This window comes from Phycodurus eques, chromosome 5, assembly GCF_024500275.1.
Source record: "Phycodurus eques isolate BA_2022a chromosome 5, UOR_Pequ_1.1, whole genome shotgun sequence".
In the NCBI taxonomy this organism is placed as follows: Eukaryota; Metazoa; Chordata; class Actinopteri; order Syngnathiformes; family Syngnathidae; genus Phycodurus; species Phycodurus eques.
In genome coordinates, this window is record NC_084529.1 from 23,287,547 (window position 1) to 23,309,764 (window position 22,218).

Below are 22,218 nucleotides of genomic sequence, written 5' to 3' on the forward strand. Positions count from 1 at the left end.
TACAGTCAATCAAAATACACAAAAGCTTCCACTCACGCTAAAAATATGTCATATATTTTACTCAAGCAAAGAACAGAGCAACTGCCGTGCCACACCCAAGCCATATAAATACAATATATAAAGTTTCAAATATTGTGTTTTACAACAATATGTAACTATATTTATAATGTATAATACGCCTGCATATGAAAAAGCAAAGCTTGTTGCAAAATGTATGCGCACAGTACGTACTGCGCTGGGTACCTTCAAATGAATAGAGCGAGCGAGGCTCTTTTAAAATGTCCAAATTCTAGCTTTAATTCTCACCCACAGTCCACTCCCCTTAGCAAACCGGTTCTTCCTTAATTATGAATCTATCTTCATATGTTTTCATAAATGTGATAAAGTACAATATACTCTACGTACAGCATCAAACGCCTGTACAGGGTCACTGTTCAGGGTGTCCATATAGCCACTCACATAGAAGCTGCTGTTGGCCGCAGTTCACCCACAGACACTCACACACAGACACTACAATACGTACAGTATTTTCTATCCATTCATTGTTTTGTGTTATGTGGTACTTTATAATGTGTTCAAAAAGTTTAAATGTGTTTGAAGTGTGTGGAAGAGGTAAAACCATAAAAATAAAATAAGCATGGTCTCTCTCAATCAGTTATTTCCATTTATTGTGGATGGATGGGTCTAGAACATAACCCCACGATAAATGGGGGTTCACTGTAAACGGAGAATTGAACGCCAGAAGCCGATCGTCATTGTCGTCATTCGCAAAGTTGATAAAAGTAACGAACCTATTTTGGCAAGGAGTCAAAATTACAGAAACAAGATGACCCAAAATGATTGCCATTTGCAACCTATATAACAGTGGATAAAATGATTATTAATAAAGCCATTTATCCCATGTTTCAGATTATTTGAAAGGAAGGGATAGCAAAAAGAACCTTCAATAGATTTTTCTGAAAATGCCTTGGACGACTGAGCAGAGGACTTTTTGTGTGGAGACCTATTTTCTGACCAGGTCATTTAAATCAATGCAGGTAATATTTTGAAGGAAGTTCAATTTCATTTGTTGCCTGGACAAAACTCAGATCTACAGATGGGCCATTAAGTTGTGGACAAAAGAAAGTGTCCAGAACCTGAGCTCTAAAGCTGAAGGGGTCGAAACTGGACGACATTGGAGTGTTACGGTGGCTGGGAATGTTGATGTTGTCAGGGACTCCGTCGTTCGCAGCCCTAAGAGGTTGATTCGGAGGCGCACCAAGGAACTAGACATTACCCGGGAATCAATGAGGAGCCTTACCTGACCCCCCCCCCCCCCCCCCCCCCCCCCCCCAGATTTCTACCTCTGGGGCTATTTGAAAGACCATGCATGCTATGAGAACAACCCCCCAACAATCTTAACAGATTTAAAGGCAGAAATTACAGCCAAGATCAGGACTATTCCAAAGTGTGTCCGTGCTCTAGACAATTTCACACGCTCCATCCAGGAGTGTCTCGGACGCAAAGGTGGACATTTGGAGCCCATTTTGGAAAGGCCATAAAATCGAGACCACATGGACTAAAGACCGAAAATTTATTTGTGTAACAAATAAAGCAATTCCATCATCAGTTGTAAAAACAGCAGGCACTTATATGTGTCGCAATCATTTTGGGTCACCCCTTATCTGTTTTCAAATGTAGGCAGTAAAAGTAAAAAAGTGGTCAGAAAAATAAATACCGTAGATAACATATGCTATTTTAAATAGTAAGTACAGATAGCTGATAAACCTACTTAAGTACAGTAACAAAGTATTTGTACTTGGTTATTTCCCAGCACTACTAAGGACAGACTTCAAAAAGAGAGCAAATGTGTGTTTACCCTCTCTTCTGGCAAGCTGGCAGGCAAATTGAGGTCTTTGACATTTGGGAACTCTGGCAGCAGTGTCCCCAGCTTGGAGCGCGGTGAATATGCCACCGTCTGCTTGGTCACCTCCTTCTTGCCTGCCTCATTTACCCACGCCGCGCCCTTCTTGGAGTACATCACGTCGTAGTACTGCGACGTCTCCTTCACCGCGATACCGTAGTAGTGGTACCTGCACCCATTTACATCACACTTACATATGTACTTATCCACATATACCGGGAGTTGTACGTACACTGAGCTCTCAGGCTATTAGGACCAGTACCTCCCGTGAATTTAACTTTCAATTTGCAGCCTTTGGCTCAAATTGCTATTATAATTTACACTTAAATTAACATAATACACTATAACTATTCCACATATTAAAAACAATAACTAGAGATACTTCAGTTTGTTTTACAATAAATTATGTACAACAATACAAGAGTGGTATCAAAAATCTGCCATTACAAAGATAATAAGAGGTTTAATTGCATTCATTTAACAATTAAGAACAGTTTAGGTCACCTCATTAGGGCTGTTTGCAGATCTAATGAACAAATACAGAAACAATGGCAATAAAGGCAAATGATACATTTGTATGAAATTTTTGTATCAAGTAAAAAAAAAAAGTAAGAAAATATAAATTATGAAAGACGTGTACAAACTAGCCTACATCAAAAACAAATATCTGGTGATTCAAATATGTTGATTGATTGATGAATAAATAAATAAATACCGTAAGATAATACAGGCGCATTGTAATAAATGAGAACATCCTGAAAAGATCAACCTAGTAGTTCAATTAAAAAAGTGAAAGCCATTACTTTATATACTGTAAATTGATTCAATAAAATATTTTTCCCCCCAAAACAATACTTAGTAATAAAAACATAAAACATATGAACACAAAATGTTTTATTAATAACAGTAATAATAGTAAAAATAAATGAAACTCAAAATAATAATAGGAAAATAAAATAAATTAATGATGCAAGATGACAAGCAACTTTAAAAAAGTAAAACCTATATATATATATATATATATATATATAGGACAATAAAGCAAATAAACTTCCAAATGATAAGAAGAAAATAAAAATAAATGAGCTTGAAAAGCAAAAGATAACCCCATAATGCAAGATGACAAGGAACTAACTTGGACTGCCCTCTCGTGCCGAGTCGTCTGGTGGTTAGTGCTGGAAACTGCTGTCTGATAATCTGTTTCAAAACATAAATAAAAAGATGCTTGTTGTGCACTTTTCATAGCTGACACATTTGCATATTTGATGGTGACACAAATATCCTCTTGAGTTCTTATTGGAGAGATATACGTAAATGATAAGTTTCCCACTATCCCCCACTTTTTTTGTGGCCATCTCCAAGGGTCGGGCTGCGGGTAGAGGAACTTTAGCAAACAGTGTCGCTCTCCATTGTGTGCCGTGAAAACAGAGGCCAAGCTGTGAACTTTCTGTCAGGCCCCCCGCTTGATAAATGTGCAGACAGGGGAGGCAGTGCAGGGCCCACTCTCTCCTCTCCTCTCCTCTCCCTTTTTTTTTTTTGTCCTGAATCAATGAAGCCTTCCTAAAGGACACCCCACACCGCTTCAGCCACTGATCTAACATTCCGCAACATCTCACCCTTCCAAATTTCCTTTAATTACACATTAATCCCGGCCCCTTCTCTTTTTCAATATCTTCCGACAGGAGCCGCCGAGGGGAAAAGTGGGGAGGGAGGGTAGGGAGGGGAGGGGCTGCGGCGTACGAGGGCCGGGCGGCTTTGTCATGCTTGTGAGAACGGGGCAAAAACGGTCATCTTGTCGGCAGGATTGGATTCTGCTGCTGGAGGCTTCACACTGAGGCCGAGCTCAAGCTGCAGCAGGGAAGCTTTGCCGGCCTCATTTAGCGCAAAAACTAATAAAGCGTCAAACTTTGCGGAGGCCACAGATGCGGGCCCGGGATGAATACGTTACATTTTGGTAAGGACCTGAATAAACGTGGAATGTTTTTTTTTCTTCTCCCCACTAAGCTTGTTCTGCCTTGTTTAGTTGTTTGTTAGTGGGCAGAATTAAAGAAGAACGACAATATGGATTGCCACAAAACAGTCATTGCAGTTCGGTGAGAATCTGCATAATCGGGATTCTCCCCCCCCCCCCCCACCACTATTGTTAATACTGCAACATTGTTAAAAGTGAATATAATAAAATATAACATACAAGTAATAATGGTATTTATTTGTATCTTGGATACATTTTTAAAAAGTAAAAAAAAAAAAGTGCACATACACGCTTTGCATGAGACAGCAACATTAGTTAGCAGGATTATCCCAAAAGAAAAACTTTGTCGAGGAATAGATCATCGGACAAAGAAGAAGTCATTGGGATTTAGGTGACCATCTGGATGAAGGCGCAGATGACGATTTTCTGTTTTTGTTTTTGGACATTGTCCCTCATTTCCTTCTCAATGAATATTGAATGTCAAATTATGCGTGGCCATTTATTTGCCACTGAGTACCATTCTAAATCATTATTTTTTTTTTAAACATTACCTTCCCGAAGCTGGCCGCGTTGACGGGCTGCGTGTCGTGCTTCTCGCTGAAGTCGAGGTAGTGCATGTAGAGGGCGCTTCTCGGGATGCACACGCCTTCTGCGATCTCATAGTTCTCCTCCAGCCTGGACCGCACAGTGAACACATTAAGGATCACAAACAGTAGAAGGCAGCAACACGCATACTGTACTGTAAGGAGTACTGTAAAAACCCTCTCTGTAGCAGGATAGATGAGGTAATTGAGTCAAACCTTAGATCACGTGACAATATATAACAACCAAAAAGGACTATGGACAGGCAATTGCCACTCTCACATCACTATAGAAAATCTGCGTAGGTAGAGCTATTTTTAGTGATGATTCAAAAAATAATAATAGTTGTGTTAGTGAGGACTTCTCCTTTGCCGAGTTAATTGATCCACCTGTCAGGTGGGGGATAATATAGATTTTGGTTGGGGGGACGGTCCTGTGGAGGTCAGAAAACCAGTCAGTATCCGGCGTGACCACTATTTGCCTTATTTTGGCAAAGGAGAAGTGCTCAGTATTGCAGATTTAGACAGGTTTGTGATCAGTATTTGAGAGATAAAGGCTTTTTGTGAACATAGCGAAAGGCTTAGTTCAACTTGTGAAAAATGGGAGCAAAAACAAGTTTTGGGATATTTTTATTCAGTTTACATAAAAGGTAAAAATAACCATACCATTCCAGAGTGGCAGGTGTCGAATGCGGTTTGGAGGCCCTGTTATTTTCCTTTTCTTCATCTGAAATAAGGACAAAAATAAGGCTACTTATACATGAATGCCACCACATTAAAATAATAGTGTAATTTCTTGCTTTATGTCTAAATGACATTGTTTATTACGTGACGCACGCTCGTCGGTGGACATGTTGCCCAGGGACATGTGGCTGGAGTAACGTTTGGTCTCGCTCTCGTTGAGGCATCGCTCGATCCAGCTCTCTGCAGACACACACACACGACGTTCCATATGATACTTGGACAGAAATCAATGGGGTCATCATTCTATTACAGGGATGTTCACCTGTTTCCCATTAAGGGCCACATACAGCAAAATGTAAGGAAGAGGAGGGCCACATCATCTTGTGTTTGAGGGAGATTCTAAATATACTGGAGGCCAACACATGTGAAGCAGTTAAATGGGGGGGGGAGTCTGCATCTAAACTTTGTGTTATCAGTGACAAAGCAAAAAGTGAATCGTATTAGTGTGCTATCTTGTAAACATTCAAAATGTATTTACCTTTTGTATTTTGGGATCAATAAATTGTAAGATATCATTCAACAATAGCATTATTACATTTTCATTTTTACAAATAAAAATAGCCAATATCTTATAACATTAAACATTGAAGCAAATGTTAACTTAAATAAACATTTTAAAAGTGAAAATTTTTCAACAAACCTTTATTTTTTACATTAAAAACAATTTGAAAACAAATTTATATGAATTTATTTTTTTTCCATTTTAAAGAATGCAAGTAATTCAATTCTCCATTTTTATTTTAAATAAAAATAGGGAATATCTTATTTACTTTTCAAAAAATGTCAATTAGAAAAAAAAAAAAACTGACAAATTTTCATTAAACCTTTTTCCTGCATTTAAAAAAAAGTGTGATGTAATGTAATATTAAAGGTTTGTTTACACTTATTTTCAATTGAAAAAAATTGTATATCTTTTTCATTTTGATGTTTTTCTCATAAGCTGCTGATGTGATTCATGCTTTTAATGAACAGTACAGTGAGCCCCCACAACATCGCGGTTCATCGTTCGCACTCCTATAATATCATAGATACAGCGTGATTATGAACAAGAAGAAGAGGCCGAGAAGGTCCCCAACTAATCTCTAGTAATAGTAGTTACATGAGGGTGTGCACACTTGTGTGTTTTCACTTCCTCTCTCTAACAGATTTAATTTCTTTTTCAATTGAGTTGCACAGAAAGTAGGTCACATTAAAGGTAAAAAAACAAAAACAAAAAAAAAAACATTTTTATTTATAACACCAAAACCTGGCATTTGAACATGGGGGTGTAGAATTTATATATCCACTGTATATGCCTGTGAATGCTTTGTATGCACTGTTTGTGTGTACTGCTCCTGTGTGTGTGTGTGTGTGTGTGTGTGTGTGTGTGTTAAAGTAGCCGTTGTTTAAGGGTTTATTCTTCCGGTTTAACACCTGTGCTCATTTCCGTTAACCTGTCTATTGCGTTTCACATTATATGATTGAGAGCATTTAGCTAGCAACTTTCGTGAGACAAAATGATATGGTTTGGTTGAACACTTTTGTGTTCAACTATAAAATGTTTTATAGTAACGTTAGATCCTCAAAAACACAGAGGACCCATTCAGATATATTTTCTGGCCTTCTTTTGTCTGAATGACGTGGATAAACGTTAAAATGATGTTGGACGGAATTCAACTTTAAAATCAGCAAACAAAACAGTTTATGATAAAAACCTTCAGGCTAAATGAAATGTTTTGTGCCATAAGTGACTTAGTGACTTATGGCACAAAACATTTCATTTATCATGACGATAATGGCCGTTGTGGTGACAACAGCGGATTGTGTGGGCAGTGCTGCTGCCAGTTACGCCAAGCCGTTTGAGTATTTAGTCCTAATTCCTTGATTGATTTTTTTTTTTAATGTAACTACTTTTACGCATGGGAGTTATGGGCCACAGGGGCTCAGAGGACTGACTGCAGGTGGGTGGGAGGGATGTATTTGTGGTTTTTATCATTTGTCTTGTGAAACACTTTGTTTTGCTATTCAAGTACGAAAGGTGCTGGATAAATATACGCTTGTAACTGAAAACATCTTTTCCCATTGTAATGAATGGAAATGCCATTAATCTGTTCCAGCCTTCCTCCCAGAAACAAAAAATATTGTATTGTGTATTTTAATGAGAAAATAGCACTCCATAATGTTTTTCTTCATAAATTTTTTTTTTTTTTTTAAATACAGTAATGACATAATTAAATAGAATAGAGCAGTTTTTGTCAAACGTCATTATATGAATTGCCATTCTTCTGTCGTGCCCGCCTTGGACACCTGGGCGCAGTATAAGAAAGACAGATGGATATACTGTGGACACCCGCACGTGGTGCGGCACCCCGTGGAATTTTTTCAATTACTTTTCTTTTTAAAATAAAAACTAGAATTTTTTTTTTCAAATATTTCCTTTTTTTTTTTTTTTGAGTGGCGGGGGGGGGGGGTGGGACAACCTGGAAAAAGCTTACTGGTGGCTTATCTCTGGTTGGGGTTAAAGAAAACAATTTTTTTTTTCCCAATGCAATTATAATGGGCGTCAATAATTCATGGGTTTTTACTACAGCCCCAATCGTGAATAGCGGGTTCCATTGTACTGTTCACTGAGACGTCTCGTCTCCTCTCATCAGCGTGGTACAAATATTAGTTGCTCTATGCAGAGGACATTGTCGACTTGTGTTGTGAACCATTCATGTTTAATCCATTGCTTACAGGGTTAAAGCACCACAACATACAGGAGATGCTATTTAGCATTAATAATAAGCTAGTGGAAAGAATTGTTCACAAATTGTATCTGCCAAATTGCTGCTTGTTGTGAATTGAGTCGCTGCCACGATACAGCAACTCGTATCTCAAGTCTACGCTCGCAAGCCAAAGCAAAAAATCCGCCGAACAACAGCTCATATCTCGAAAAACCTGTAAATCGAGTCACTCGTATCTCAGGGCACCACTGCAATCCAAGCTGGGTTGATTGGTAATCAAGTACGAGATGGATGTTAAGATGGATATCAAGGATGTGGAGTAAATGCTCAAATGGCTTGCCATAGCCACGGCTCTATTTGAGTTGTTTTTTTTCATCCACACGGCAGGAATCCAGCCAGCATTGTCCCCTGCACCCCCCGCCGCCAGGACCCCATTACACCCTCCGTCCCTCCCTGCCTTCCTCCCCTGGGAGAAGACGACGACGCAGCACCCCGGCTTAAAAGAGCTTGTGCACATTTAGTGAGGAGGCCATTGTGCCTGTTTTCATTTCCAGCTCAAATGATGTGCGCGTGTGTTGTGCGCGCGCGTGTGTTGTGCGCGCGCGCGCTTACTGGGAGGCGCACTGATGGAATTCCAAAAAACGAAGTATTAAATTAATTAATCAACCTTTGGAGACTTTGCTTGGTGTTTATCAGAAGAACATTAGCATTTTAATGAGAGTTGGCCCAAGGCATAAGCAAACTAAGCACCTGCTTAGCGCCCAGTCAATCGAACTTGGAATAGAATTTTCTTAAATATCTATTTTAGTTTGGGAGTGTTATTGAGGAAAATCACTGAGTAACATAAAAATGAAATGTTTGGATTAAGGTTTTTATTTTAACTTAAGCTTTTGCACATTTTTACAAGGGGCTTTTTATTTATTTTTTTAACAGTGGTGGCTTGATTTACGAGTTTCATTTGTTTCGTGACCACGCTCGTAACTCAAAACACTGGTATCTCAAATTATATGTCCCCATAATGGAAATGCTCTTAATTCGTTCCAGCCTCCATAAAACACTAACAACTGGTGTGTATTTTTTTTTTTTAATAAGAAAAATAGCACTCTACAAGTACGGTACTTAAAAAAAAAAAACTTAACGGTATTAATATAATTAAATAGAATGTAAAGAGGCGGCACGGTGGACGACTGGTTAGAGCGTCTGCCTCACAGTTCTGAGGACCGGGGTTCAATCCCCGGCCCCGCCTGTGTGGAGTTTGCATGTTCTCCCCGTGCCTGCGTGGGTTTTCTACGGGCACTCCGGTTTCCTCCCACATCCCAAAAACATGAAAGGTAGGTTAATTGATGACTCTAAATTGCCCGTAGGTGTGAACGTGAGTGCGAATGGTTGTTTGTTTGTTTGTATGTGCCCTGCGATTGGCTGGCAACCAGTTCAGGGTGTACCCCGCCTCCTGCCCGACGACGACTGGGATAGGCTCCAGCACGCCCCCGACCCTGGTGAGGAGAAGCGGCTCAGAAAATGGATGGATGGATGGATAGAATGTAAAGAATTGAATAGTTAGTGCGCATGATTTTTACGCTTCAATAAATTGTGGCTCCTTCTGGTGTGCATGCCTTGGCCATCAGGGACCAGTATAATGCATACATGTGTATATACAAGAAGAAGTCGGTCATAACTGCTCAGTAAGTTGCCGTAATATTAGCCATTATTGGCAGAGGATAAAGAATATATGCCTGTGAGTATTGTTATATTGTCTGTCTACATGTGTCGATGTACCGCTTGTGTTCAAATTCAAGTTTTTCAAAGGTTTGTAACACCGCAACATCGATTTTAGTTACGTTAGCACTAGATAACATTTTTACAGTAACTGCATAATATACTGGTTTATTTTTCTTTCCCTGATATTCAGTAGCACTGTGCTTTATCATTTGGAATGTTATGTAAATAAAGCCCATTCCTCCCGTAGTGTGACACTGCTGCAATAAGATTATAGTAGGTGTATGAATGATCAATAATCACTATTATTGGCAGAAATAGTGGGCCCCCAAATCTAATGTTGCTCGTGGCGTCGTGGACCAGCTCTGCATTCTAATGAGATATAAGGGAGTGAGGGAGGGTAAAAAAAAGTCCTCTTTTTTTGCCACGCTAACATTGATGGGATGTGACAAGCACAGCGGCTGTTGTTGGGACGCAGGAAGGAGGGGCGGGGGCCACAGGTATTGAAAAGTGTTTTGCGGGTGTGGGGGATGAAGAAAACGCACGAGTGTCTCAGCAGGGGAAAAACATAAAGGTCATCATTCTCATCATCATTATTATTGTTAGTAGTAGTACAATGAACCCCCCTGTTTATCAGTGGGGGGGGGGGGGGGGGGGGGGGGGAGGTCCGAACACACCCGTGACATATTGAGACACCCTACGCTTTAAAAACATTTAAATGTATTAAAAATCCCTTTTTTCAAGTATTCCTTCATGCCTGTCCTCTCTCTCTCGCTGCCAAGAAATGGGAGACGTTCATGTAACATCACTAAGAGGAAACAAAACGCTCGCACAGTTCTCCAAATAGGAGGCAAAGCGTACTTGCTTTAATCTACTGTACTGTAAATCTGGCACAAAACATGAGCCAATTAAACAACAAAATGTTCAACCAAACCATGTAATTATGTCTAACGAAAATCCACTAACTAAATGTTAACATAATTCAAAACACCACAGACGGGCTAATGGAAATTAGCATTGATGTCAGGGTAATTAGACACCTGCTACTTTAACACTCATGGAGAAGCAACACATACAAACAGAGCATACAACAATAGTGACAGCCAGGCATATATTCTCTCTGCTCTGTGGGAACAACAACTATTACTGGAGTTCAGACGGGGACCTTCTCTGCCTCTTCTTCTTGCTCTTAATTATATTGGATAACTTCCAGTCAACCTCAGTACTGGCCAGCATATGGTAGCACAAAGTAGTACTGCAATGAAGGCGCACAACACGAAATTGGGACTTGCAAAAGCATTCATACATTTTTTACTGACATGGTTTGCAAGTGCTAAATGTTTGTAAGGTGAATGTGTGAAGTAGTACAAAAAAAATCTGCAATACAGCGCGGGGGGGGGGGGGGGGGGGGGGGGGGGGCGAAGGATGTGCCGTGATATAGCAGGAGAACAACTGTCGTACAGGTGTAGCAGTATTAAGTATTGTCACACCATTAGGTACACCTGCACAGTCTAATCCAGGGGTGGGCAAACTTTTGTGTACAAAGGCAACATTTTAGACAGGCCAGTTCATACGTGGAGGAGGTTAAAAAAAAAAAAAGGCTAATATGTGTACATTACGCAAAAGTTTCTTTTAATAATCAAATAATAAGGCATTCTCATTTTTATTTGTCTTAATAATTAATTTCACGAACATTAATTGACCCATTTTTTAAGAAAATCCTTGAAGACTAAATTGTCCTTAGCTGGGAATGTGAGTGCGAATGGTTGTTGGTCTGTTTGTCTACATGCGCCCTGCGACTGGCTGGCGACCAGTCCGGGGCGTACCCAGCCTTTCGCCCAAAGTCAGTTTGCCTTTCAAGCTGGTTGTCGACGACCGCGATGTATGCTTGCTCGGCCATCCTCCAAATTGTCTTCAATGCCGCACGATGTGCACAAGAACAATGTGCTTTCATATCATTTTAGACAAAACATTAGGTACACCGCCCGAGAAAAAAAACCTAAAAGAGGACTCACATGGGTGTTGTGCTGCACCAAAGTTCTTTATTATATTTATAATTATTATTCCACCCATTTTTTTTGGTCCTTCCACATCTGTCAACTAATTCAAACCCTTCAAACGTCCAAATATTCACAAAATTCAGGAAAGTCAAGGTACTATTCTTCAAATTCCAAATATTTCCAATTTCTCCCCCCTCCCCCATTGCACATTTTCACAGTATAATTCCCATATTAGGAGATATTTTACACATTTACCTCCTTCTTCCACATTTCTTGACCGGTTTAAAACATTCCAACTTGAAACTGTTTAGCTAATTCAGTCCACGTTCCCCAAATTCCCACATTTTCACATAAAAATTCATAATTTAAGAGCTATTTGACCGATTTACGTCCTTCTTCCACATTTCACAACTGATTCAAATAATTACAACTTGAAAATACATAACTCAGTGGTTCTCAAACTTTTTATACCAAGTATCACCTCAAAAAATACGCAGCTCTCCAAGTACCACCGTAATGGTCACCATTAAAACACAGTAACGTAGTAGGCACGAGTGCTCATCAAAAACTAGGCAAAGGTTTTATTCCTTAAATGTATATTTAATATTATTGTAAGCCACTGTAACATCATGCACAGTTTGAATATGAACACTGCGCTTAAATATATAGAAAAATAAAAAGCTGTACTTAAATGATGACTGTTAGAATGTATTGGACATAAGTTAAATAAAACTTGTACATAAATGTTTCAAAACAAACAGTAAGTGCAAATGTATTGGATTTAAAAGCTAATTAAAATGGAACTGTACTGAATTATTTAAAAGTTTAAGGCACTGTAACATTACGTACAGTTCAGCGATTATTTCACGTAACACCCGTGGTACTCGAGAGAAGCAGTTTTTAGCTCATTCAGTACATCTGGGGAAATATTTAACCCATTTCCAAAACTGCCAAATTTTAACGATAAAATTCCCAAACTTGGAAATATTTTACACGTCAACCTCATCTTTCCACATTTCGTGACCGATTCAAACCAATCCAACTTTAAACCTTTCTGCTCATGCAGCACACCTGGGGAACTATGTATCACATTTGGCAAACTCCCACATTTTAACAGTGAAATTCCCACGTTAAGAGATCATTTACACATTGACGTCCTCCCTCCACATTTCTGGACCAATTCAAATGATTTCAAATATTTCCATCTCACATTCAACATTTCAATCATTCAGTCAATTCCAAAGCATTCAAGTTCAACTTCAGCATTCCCACACAATTTACAAACAAATTGCATTCTCTTGTTATTATTATTAGTAGTAGTAGTAGTGGTAAGTATTGCTACAACAATAGGTGCACATGCACAAACCATCCATCCATCTTTTATACCGCTTAGCTGGAGCTTATCCCAGCTGACGAGAGGCCTGGGTACACCCGGGACTGGTCGCCAGCGAATTGGCCTTCGCAAATGAACTACATCCAATTCAACAAATGAACTACATCCAAGTGAAACATAAAAATGTGCTCTCGTCTCAATTTTGACAAAAGACTACGTCCACCTGCATGTTCTAATAAGATGCATCTCATTTACATACAGACAGGGACAAACCATTAGGTACACGATCTAATAAGATTCAATACAGATGACTGAAATGAGCTATTTAAATTCATTTGCCTTGCCTTGCCTGACAAATTCTGCAACATCAGCATAAAATGTGCTTTCTTCTACAGCCAAAACATTGGATACACAATCGAAAATGATTCAATGTAAAAGCTACAATAGGCTTGGTAGTAGACGACCACAATATATCCACATATAAAAATGTGCTTATTACATTAGATTACAATATTATATTACTCGTAGTTCTAAGAAATACTTTTAAAAGTTTGGCTGAAGCATGTGGAGAGGGATGCAAATATTTTCTTTTTAAAGTTCGTTTTTTTATATGGTCTCTTTGTCACACATTTTCACCTATGGTGGCAAGGTCTAGAATATATCCCCAAATAGTACTAAGGAATAGTTTAAAATGTGTGTTTTAATTAACTGAAGTGTGTTTTAATAGGTTTCAGTGCATTTTAATAAGTTGACGTGTGTTTAAATTGTGTGTTGGGGTAAAGCTACTAAACAAAAAATATAACGTTTTTTTAAAGTTTTTTTTTTTTTTTTTTTTATATGGTTTCTCTACATTGTGGATTTTCACCTAACGGGTGGGTCTGGAACGGGGGTTCACTGTGACACACAATTTTTGATTGACAGTGTCAGATAAGACAGTCATGTAACAATATTTTCATTATGATCATATTTTGACCTTAATAAATAAGCAACATCTTTAAAAAGTCTTTCGGCATGATGCCACGCAAACACAATAATAAATATACTGCTTAAATAGCTCTCTGACAGGTGTCAATCAAAAGTGAGCATTAGTATTTTTGTATTGGATCTCGGAGCTGGATTGTGTGAGTTCAGTTGTGAATAGCCTTCTATGTGCTAATATGCTAATTGATGTTGCACAACTTTGACGCAACCCTTGTTTTTCCATCTGGGCAACAACACAAACACAAACTTGGGCCTCCAGCAGCAGATTGTGATCTGATTTTATAGTTATAATTTGTTTAAAATTCATCCCAACCAAAAAAAAAAAAAACAGGGGGCTCCAAGGGGGTAAGAAGAAAAAAAAGCGAAAGGAGCTGAAGTGAAGCTAATTCTCCACACAAGCTTCATTTGCCTTGGGGGAAGATAAGTACGGGACGGAAATAATTGGATTAAAGTCGATCAACAAGTGGGACGGATGTTCACACATTTCTGAACACTCACTGTGGACTAAGTGACCCGACACGTACGGCGTGCACCTGCATGCTCAACGACGCCAAGACGTTTCAATGGATAGAATTACAATGCACTGTCACTACTCATTTTATTGATACTTTAAGTGGGGTGGGGGCGGGGGGGGGGGGGGGGGGGGATTTCACAGACTTTTTTTCAGTTTGAAACTTTTTCAAAAAGTCACTTGAGTTTTGTCATCGATGCTACTTCAAATCAAAATTTTAGGATGCATGTTAAAATGAACAGACTTCTTAATGTTTGAACAATTTTCTCACCCCAATTATCATGCAAATAATAAACACATTTAAATTAAAGTTTACTTTTCAAAAAGTGAACGTCAGTGGACTTTTGAGACTAACGCTACTATAATGTAAAGGACTTCATTATTACTATTTTCAAAACTAACTGAATTCTTAAAGTTTTTATACTTTTTAAACTTTTCCATAAAAAAGTGACCTAACATTGGACTTTTGTCACTGATGCTACTTTTATTTTTCTTTTTAAGCACATTTTTAAGTTTTAAGTGTAAGATTTTTTTTTCATGTCAAAACAACACCCCACACATACTTTCATTACATTTAAAAAAAAGAAATCAAAAGATTGTTTTTATTTTAAATGGACACGAAAGAATTAAAAAAAAACTGACCATATCTTGAATTTGTTTTCCACAGTTGATTATATTACGTTTATTAATGATGCTAGTTGAAAAGACATTTTTAAAGTTTTTTTTAATTCCCCAACTTTAAACTTTAAAATAAGTGACATATGCACCAGCGAATCTGAGCATACAATCACAATTTTATTTTTCCTCGACAAATGAGATGCTTATCACTGATTTTTACTTTACTTTACTATGAATTGAGATTTTTTTAGATAGGTTTGCCATAATTAAAAAAAAAATAGTTAAATAGTTTATGCGACAAAATACCGTCATCTTCAAAGGGGAAAAAAACTACAGACAGACACAGCGAACAGCTGCTTAAAGAAAGAAAATAGAATTGATTAAAATTCTAAATGAATCTGAAATTATTTAGAGAAATTTTCCCTAAATTTCAAACTCAAGTTATTTACTGTATTGTGCAACACATCACCCTACTCATAAAAATAAAAGTAAACTAACCAGAGGCAATCCAAAGGATAGTTACTTAAACAAAACAAAACAAGAATTTACAAAAGGAAATACTCTAATATATTAATCTACATATATATTCAAAACGACAAATCACTCCTGACTTTTGATTTCTTTTTTTCAGGAAATGTTCCTCCAGTTTTTAAATTGTCCAAAACTAAAGATGTTAGCTGAAAAGAGCAGTAGCATCCTACTTTTCAAAAATGAAAAATTAACTTTTTAAAAATAAAAAACTAACTGGACGTATGCCAAAGACAGCCACGTATAGAAAAAAACCTAGATTTAAAAAAAAAAAAAAAAAAAAAAAAAAAAAAAAAAAAAAATAAATCACTCTTGAATTTACTGTTTCAAAATAAAATATAATAATATGCCAAAGACTGCCACATAAAGGGGGGGAACCAAAAAAATCAGTAATAAATAGAGAACTTTGGCTTCAACTTTCCAAAGACGAGGAACTGGCTGAAAACAGCGACAACGAAAAGCCCAATTTCCCTGTCATTCAGGGCGCTTCCTTTCCGAACGTCCCAAAAGCGCTTCCCAAGAGGCCCGAGGTGGCGTGTGCCCGTGTGGCCTCGAGGCATTCCACTGACCTGTGGAATCCATGTCAGGCTCCTCCAGTAGCCCGCAGTGCATCCTCTTCCCATCCAGCGCTCCTCTGAGTCGAAAACGGCCGCGGGTTTCCCTCCTCCTCCTCCTCCACCTGCTCTCTATCCTCACCCTGCTTGCCGTCTCCGCGACCACTGGCCGTCGGAGGGGAGATGCTGACGGTCTTAGTGGATGAGAGAGAAATAGAGAGAGAGAGAGAGAGAGAGAGAGAGACAGAGGGTACGTGTGGGTGGGGAATGGAGGGAAACTGTGTGTGTGTGTGTGGGGGGGGGGGGGGGGGGGGGGGTTTAGAGGGTCCTCCAGAAATCCAGCGGGGGCAAAAGCAGAGCCGTCAAAATGTTTGCTGATGTTTCATGGGAAAGGGGCTGATTTTTATAGGAGCCCCGATGGGGACATGTCATTGATAGGCTTGCGAAGCTGATGAATGGCCCCCCGAGTCAGATGGGGATGTGGCAAGGCTCACTGGAAGTCTTTTGTGGGCCTCTTTTGAATAAGAAAAGCTCCCCCTCCCAAGTATAAAAAAAAAAAAAGCAGGGCGGGTGGGGGGCGCTTAGGCCTCCCCATCCTCCATGATGGCATTTCTTCCGCTTTCACACCACACACAAACACACAGCTCTCACTTCCAAAGTAGTCAAAGACATTTCCTCACACTGAATCATTTTTAAACTTCTCTAAGTTGGAATTGGTCGCCGCTAGTTGCATGGAGTCACTTACTACGTAGATACATTTTGCAATAAACAAGATGTGAGTGAGGAATGAAATTAATGTGCCTATGGAAAGTCATATCATATATATATATATATATATATATCCAGTTTAAGGTCGATGTACTCGTATGCTCTTTGTCCTCACACGTAAGGCAATTTATCCCACTCGTAGAATGACTAGGATGCGCTAGTGCACACTTGTCAAACTCAAGACTCGATCCGTCCCGCCAACATCCTTTTATGTGGCCCCCGAAAGCAAATCATGTGCATCGACTTCACGTTTCTTGCTAAAATACCAAAACTGTAAAATTGTCTTCACTTTTAATAATGTTGCGATATTGCAAGCATTTTTTTTTTGTTAACAATCAATTTTAAAATAAATAGATTCATAGCCGAAGATTTTTTTTTTTTTTTTTTTTAAATGATTTCCGATTTTAAAACTAGCTATCCATCAATTTGTTGTGTACTGAAAATGAAATGGATAGGCTCCAGCACACCCGTGACCCTAGTGAGGATAAGCGTTACAGAAAATGGATGGATGGATGAGGACATCATACTTTTTTTATGGGTTCACAGGGTTTAACGGCCCTCCAAGGGAAACCATAACTACGATGTGGCCCGCGAAAAAAATGAATTTGACACCACTGCACTAGTGCCATTTTTGGCCCACTAGTAAGAGCTTAAGATGAAAATCGAGGAGAATGAATAAATGCTCAAACTGCTTTCTGGAAAGCATTTGATATCCTTGACATTAAACTTGACAGTAAACCAGTAAAAAAAAAAAAAAAAAGTTACTAGTGAGACACAGTTTGAGCATTTTACTAGGCTGCACAAGTAGAATGAGCGTGTCTAACAAGCAGCATTTCTTCCGTTACTGTATTTCTGCACACTAATAGGACATGTTACGAGTGAGGCCAAACGGTGCAACTGAGTTGACAACTGTGTGCTATTAGTGACATTTTAGTACATTATAGTTACAGTACTAGTAGCATTCAGCTGTGAACTCGTGCACAGTTTTGCCTCGCGAAAAATGTCGCTGTCCTACTAGTATGCACAAAATCGTGAAACAGTAGTGGAAAAAAAAATGCTAGTAAGACAGTCGTTCTACTCGTGCATTGAATAGTCTTACTAGTGAGGAAAAAGAGCGTACGAGTAGATGCACCTTAAGATGGATATCATTGTTATTGAATAAATGCTCAAACAGCTTACAGTATTTCCCACTTAATGTTAGTATACGTGAGTAATACACTTTAGGTTAGTATAATTGCATATACAACCCCAATTCCAATGAAATTGGGACGTTGTGTTAAACATAAATAAAAATAGAATACAATGATTTGCAAATCATGTTCAACCTATATTTAATCGCATACACTACAAAGACAAGATATTTAATGTTCAAACTGATCAACTTGATTGTTTTTAGCAAATAATCATTAACTTTGAATTTTATGGCTGCAACACCTTCCGAAAAAGCTGGGACAGGTGGCAAAAAAGATTGAGAAAGTTGAGGAATGCTCATCAAACACCTGTTTGGAACATCAAGCAAGAATGGGAAAGAATTCCACCTACAAAGCTTCAACAATTAGTGTCCTCAGTTCCCAAACTTTTACTGAACGCTGTTAAAAGAAAAAGTGATGTAACACAGTGGTAAACATGAGCCTGTCCCAGCTTTTTTGGGAACGTGTTGCAGCCATAAAATTCTAATTTAATGATTATTTGCTAAAAACAGTCAAGTTTATCAGTTTGAACATTAATTATATTGTCTTTGTAGCGTATTCAATTAAACATAGGTCCAACATGATTTGCAAATCATTGTATTGTTTTTATTTGTTTAACACAACGTCCCAACTTCATTGGAATTGGGGTTGTACTAATGTGAGTAATACACTTATGTTAGTACATAAATGTGAGCAATATGGGGTATATTTCTGTATACCATCTGAGTCAAACACTTTACTATATACTGTAGGTGTGAATAATATAATTTTTGTTTATGAATACTCCTAATTCCTCTGAACTGAACTTTTTTCTTTTCATCATTTTCTTGGAAATGAGCTACAAAGCTAATATCTGGCACAGAGCATCTCTACTTTTGAGTTTAATGTTCTCTATACATGATACCTGACAAATGCACAAACTAAACTCAAAATATACATTCAGGACAGATACACAAATGTACAGAGAGTCACTCAGCAATATAAAGTGTGCAACCGGGCAGTAATACTGATTTCCTGTCGGTGGGTTTATCACCTCAACCTTATTTTGGTGTGCCTCAGACAAGTAGGGGGGACGGTCACAAAAGGAGGGGAGACGAAAGAGAAGAGAAAGTGAGTGAGAAAGGGGGTGGCGGGGTAAAAGTGTAAAGCCCCAGGCTGGTCGGGGCTCTGATGGAGTGCCTGAGAGCTGGAGAAGGGAAAGCTGTGATTAGAATATGAATGGAACCGCAGGAGAGGAGGAGAAAAAGAAGAAGAGGAAGAAAAAGAAAAAGAAGAAGAGGAGGAGGAGGAGGAGGATTATGGCTGAATTACTCAACACAAAGTAGAGAGGATGACTTTTTCACTGGACGTTTTTAGCTTTTTTATTTTATCTCTTTTTTACCCTAAAGCCACCTGGGAAGCTATCACACACACACAGACACGTGCATAATCAAAGACATGTTAAAAGCGCACATTAAGACGTAACACACCAAAGTCCAATAAGGAGGATGTCATTAATTGCAGCCAATTAACAAGGACAGGTGCATCCTTCCTCTTATCACATGCACGCCCACAAACGGATGTGCACGCCTTTTGTCCCGTTGCTAAAGTCCCCATTGGTGTGTGTGTGTGTGTGTGTGTGTGTGTGTGTGTGTGGCATTCAGCCTTTGATGGGAGGAAATCATACGTCCAAAAAGGGATTTTGTGGATAGACATGAATGTCGCCCAATACAAAGTGGGTTATGACATCAGCACAGGATTTTTTATCAGCCACAAGCAAAACAAACAAGTCATTTGTATTTTTATTTTTTTTAAACACTCAATTCAAACTGGAGGCAATAGGGGCTTTCACGTTATTACAATGGGTTTATTACACTGCTTTTTAATATTTAATTTCTAGATGCAGATGCTTCTCAATCAATTAGAATACGGTAGAAAAGTTCATTTATTTCAGTAAATCAACTGGAAAGTGAAAGTTCATTAACCTGAGCTTTAAAAAGGGACCTGACATTTGACTTTTTAGACACTACTTTTATTTTGTTTTTTAGACCACAATTTTAAAATATATATATTTTTTCTGTTATAAAATGCTGCTCTTAAAAAAAACATTTTTAGAGAAAATTTAACAAAAGACTGAGTTAGTTAGGAAGCCACAGGACAGCCACACAAAAGACTAGAATTAATATGAAATTGCTACTGAATTGTGATTTTTAAGGTTATTCTTTTATTACCCTGCTTTTTAATATTTGCTTTTATGCACGTAAATTTAATTAAAATAAAATAAAAAATCATTTGTTACAGTAGCTCAATTTGAAAAAGTAAAAACTTTATTCACTATATTACCCTTCAAAGGTATTGGAACGGCAAGGTCAATTCCTTTGTTTTTGTTGTATACTGAAGACATTTGGGTTTCAGATCAAAAGATGAATACGAGACAAAAGTTCAGAATTCCAGCTTTCATTTCATGGTATTTACATCTAGATGTGTTATATTTTGTACAGGTAAAGAAGAACCCAAAGATCACTGTGGCTGAGCTCCAGAGATGCAGTCGGGAGATGGCAGAAAGTTCTAAAAAGTCCAGCCCTCCACCAGTCAGGGCTTTATGGCAGAGTGGCCCCGACGGAAGCCTCTCCTCAGTGCAAGACACATGAAAGCCGCATGGAGTTTGCAAAAAAAAAAAAAAAAAAAAAAACACCTGAAGGACTCAAAGATGCTGAGAAATAAGGTTCTCTGGTCTGATGAAACCAAGATAGAAATTGTTGGCCTTAATTCTAAGTGGCCTGTGTGGAGAAAACCAGGCAGTGCTCATCACCTGTCCAATACAGTCCCAACAGTGAAGCATGGTCGTGGCAGCATCGTGCTGTGGGGGTGTTTTTCAGCTGCAGGGACAGAGAGACTGGTTGCAATCGAAGAAAAGAGGAATGCGGCCAAGTACAGGTATATCCTGGACGAAAACCTTTTCCAGAGTGTTCAGAACAGACTCCTGTTCAGAACAGTTCAGACTCCTCGAGGGATACGGTCGAACGCCTTCTCCAAGTCCACAAAACACATGTAGACTGGTTGGGCAAACTCCCATACACCCTCGAGGACCCTGCCGAGGGTGTAGAACTGGTCCACTCTGGTCCAGAGATAGGAGAGCCTGCCTCAGAGAACCCAGACTCTGCTTCCTCGTGGGAAGACGTGTCGGTGGAATTGAGGAGGTCTTCTCCTCACCGACTCACAACGTCCCGAGTCGAGGTCAGCAGCGTCCCATCCTCACTATACACAGTGTTGGTGGTGCACTGCTTTCCTCTCCTGAGACGCCGGATGGTGCACCAGAATTTCCTCAAAGCCGTCCGGAAGTCTTTCTCCACGGCCTCACCGAACTCCTCCCATACCAGAGTTTTTGCTTCAGCCACCACCAAAGCTGCATTCTGCTTGGCCAGCCGGTACCCATCAGCTGCCTCAGGAGTCCCACAGGCCAAAAAAGCCCGATAGGACTACTTCTTCAGCTTGACGGCATCCCTCAACGTTGGTGTCGGCCACAGCTCCGGTCGGCCGCCTCAGCAATGGAGGCGGGGAACATGGTCCGCTCGGACTCGATGTCCCCCACCTCCCCCAGAATTTGAGGGCCAAACCCCTTATTACAATAAAAAAATGATAAAAACACACAGAAACCGTATTAATAGGTCTTTGACACTAAATAGATGGATTTGTGAAATCTGGCACTAAATTAGTTAACTATGTTGAAGTGAGGGGAGGAGCTTCTATTAAACAAGCTATTAAAAAAGGGTTAATTTGCCGCCATCTTGTGGCATCTTTTGGCAATTCTAAAACTTTTTGGGGGGGCGTCAATACTTGTGGATTTTTGCTATTTCCAGCAGGGCTTGGTGCCCATCAACTGCAAATAGCATGGTATTACTGCACTGTATCCTACAATAATGATGATTGCGTATCAATTTACTTACAAGTTTAACTACTCAATGTGAAATCTGAGCCGGTTTAGTTGAACAGAAAATTATTATTCTCTTTTATGAATAGCAACAGGTTGATACACGGGAAATGTACCTTCTGTCATCAACTGAAAGTTTTTAAAGTTCTGCCTGTCACTATAAACCGCTGTCAAAGAGCACAGATACATTATTGGTAGTCAATA

General features: G+C 39.0%; 1 protein-coding gene across 1 annotated transcript in view; it reads right to left on the reverse strand.

Moving 5' to 3' along the window:
• Positions 1-16,246, reverse strand: part of rfx4 (regulatory factor X, 4) — a 33,366-nt gene extending 17,120 nt beyond the window's left edge. Inside the window, exons 1-6 of the mRNA XM_061676721.1 lie at positions 16,162-16,246; positions 5,294-5,380; positions 5,123-5,183; positions 4,427-4,550; positions 3,039-3,100; positions 1,859-2,072 (exon numbers count right to left, since the gene is read on the reverse strand). Coding sequence (XP_061532705.1) covers positions 1,859-2,072; positions 3,039-3,100; positions 4,427-4,550; positions 5,123-5,183; positions 5,294-5,380; positions 16,162-16,204 — 591 coding nt within the window. The 5' untranslated portion in view covers positions 16,205-16,246. The remainder of the gene's footprint in view (positions 1-1,858; positions 2,073-3,038; positions 3,101-4,426; positions 4,551-5,122; positions 5,184-5,293; positions 5,381-16,161) is intronic.
• Between the last annotated feature and the right edge of the window lie 5,972 nt (positions 16,247-22,218).